At 39.6% G+C, this 2,720-nt stretch overlaps 1 protein-coding gene across 1 annotated transcript; it reads right to left on the bottom strand.

Moving 5' to 3' along the window:
- Positions 1-201: 201 nt before the first annotated feature.
- On the bottom strand, positions 202-2,004 carry LOC138853383 (uncharacterized; the record flags this gene model as incomplete). Its single annotated transcript, XM_070089716.1, has 2 exons — positions 202-342; positions 1,942-2,004. Coding segments are annotated over 2 exons (204 nt in total), but the record flags the coding sequence as incomplete, so codon positions are not given.
- Between the last annotated feature and the right edge of the window lie 716 nt (positions 2,005-2,720).

Raw genomic sequence — 2,720 nt, 5'->3', positions numbered from 1 at the left:
TGATACTGGTGAAGATGATACTGGTGAAGATGATACTGGTGAAGATGATACTAATGAAGATGATACTGGTGAAGATGATACTGATGAAGATGATACTGGTGAAGATGACACTGATGAAGATGTTACTGGTGAAGATGATACTGGTGGAGATGATACTGGTGAAGATGATACTAATGAAGATGATACTGGTGAAGATGATACTCATGAAGATGATACTGGTGAAGATGATACTGGTGGAGATGATACTAATGAAGATGATACTGGCGAAGATGATACTGGTGAAGATGATACTAATGAAGATGATACTGGTGAAGATGATACTAATGAAGATGATACTGGTGAAGATGATACTGGTGAAGATGGTACTGGTGAAGATGATACTGATGAAGGTGATACTGTTGAAGATGATACTGATGAAGATGATACTGGTGAAGATGATACTGATGAAGATGATACTGGTGAAGATGATACTGATGAAGATGATACTGATGAAGATGATACTGTTGAAGATGATACTGAAGAAGATGATACTGGTGAAGATGATACTGATGAAGATGATACTGGTGAAGATGATACTGATGAAGATGATACTGGTGAAGATGATACTGATGAAGACATTGGTGAAGATGATACTGGTGAAGGTGATACTGGTGAAGATGATACTGGTGAAGATGATACTGATGAAGATGATACTGATGAAGATATTGGTGAAGATGATGCTGGTGAAGGTGATACTGGTGGAGATGATACTGGTGAAGATGATACTGTTGAGGATGATACTGATGAAGATGATACTGATGAAGATGATAGTGGTGAAGATGATACTGATGAAGATGATACTGATGAAGATGATACTGATGAAGATGATACTGATGAAGATGATACTGGTGAAGATGATACTGGTGAAGATGATACTGGTGAAGATGATACTGATGAAGATGATACTGTTGAAGATGATACTAATGAAGATGATACTGGTGAAGATGATACTGGTGAAGATGATACTGGTGAAGATGGTACTAATGAAGATGATACTGGTGAAGATGATACTAATGAAGATGATACTGGTGAAGATGATACTGGTGGAGATGATACTGGTGAAGATGATACTGGTGAAGATGATACTAATGAAGATGATACTGGTGAAGATGATACTGATGAAGATGATACTGGTGAAGATGATACTGGTGAAGATGATACTGGTGAAGATGATACTAATGAAGATGATACTGGTGAAGATGATACTGATGAAGATGATACTGGTGAAGATGACACTGATGAAGATGTTACTGGTGAAGATGATACTGGTGGAGATGATACTGGTGAAGATGATACTAATGAAGATGATACTGGTGAAGATGATACTGATGAAGATGATACTGGTGAAGATGATACTGGTGGAGATGATACTAATGAAGATGATACTGGCGAAGATGATACTGGTGAAGATGATACTAATGAAGATGATACTGGTGAAGATGATACTAATGAAGATGATACTGGTGAAGATGATACTGGTGAAGATGATACTAATGAAGATGATACTGGTGAAGATGATACTGGTGGAGATGATACTAATGAAGATGATACTGGTGAAGATGATACTGGTGAAGATGATACTGGTGAAGATGATACTGATGAAGATGATACTGGTGAAGATGATACTGGTGAAGATGATACTGATGAAGATGATACTGGTGAAGATGATACTAATGAAGATGATACTGGTGAAAATGATACTGATGAAGATGATAATGATGAAAATGATACTGGTGAAGATGATACTGGTGAAGATGATACTGGTGAAGATGATACTGGTGAAGATGATACTGGTGAAGATGATACTGGTGAAGATGATACTGATGAAGATGATACTGATGAAGATGATACTGGTGAAGATGATACTGGTGAAGATGATACTGGTGAAGATGATACTGGTGAAGATGATACTGATGAAGATGATACTGATGAAGATGATACTGGTGAAGATGATACTAATGAAGATGATACTGGTGAAGATGATACTGGTGAAGATGATACTGATGAAGATGATACTGATGAAGATGATACTGGTGAAGATGATACTGGTGAAGATGACACTGATGAAGATGATACTGGTGGAGATGATACTGGTGAAGATGATACTGGTGGAGATGATACTAATGAAGGTGATACTGATGAAGGTGATACTGTTGAAGATGATACTGATGAAGATGATACTGACGAAGATGATACTGATGAAGATGATACTGACGAAGATGATACTGACGAAGATGATACTGATGAAGATAATACTTATGATGAAACAGATGAGGATATTACTGAAGATGATATTCGTGAAGATAATGATGCTGATGATGGTACTAATAAGTGACTGCTGCTGATGATGATTATGACAACGATAATGATGGTTATCATAGAGATGATCAGCGTGATCCGTGGAGGCAACGAGGTCAGCATGATCCGTGGAGGCAACGAGGTCAGCATGATCCGTGGAGGCAACGAGGTCAGCATGATCCGTGGAGGCAACGAGGTCAGCATGATCCGTGGAGGCAACGAGGTCAGCGTGATCCGTGGAGGCAACGAGGTCAGCGTGATCCGTGGAGGCAACGAGGTCAGCGTGATCCGTGGAGGCAACGAGGTCAGCATGATCCGTGGAGGCAACGAGGTCAGCGTGATCCGTGGAGGCAACGAGGTCAGCGTGATCCGTGGAGGCAACG

Source organism: Cherax quadricarinatus, chromosome 2 (genome assembly GCF_038502225.1).
Source record: "Cherax quadricarinatus isolate ZL_2023a chromosome 2, ASM3850222v1, whole genome shotgun sequence".
Taxonomy (NCBI): Eukaryota; Metazoa; Arthropoda; class Malacostraca; order Decapoda; family Parastacidae; genus Cherax; species Cherax quadricarinatus.
Note: the sequence above shows the minus strand (reverse complement) of the source record. Positions and strands in the feature narration are given on the sequence as shown.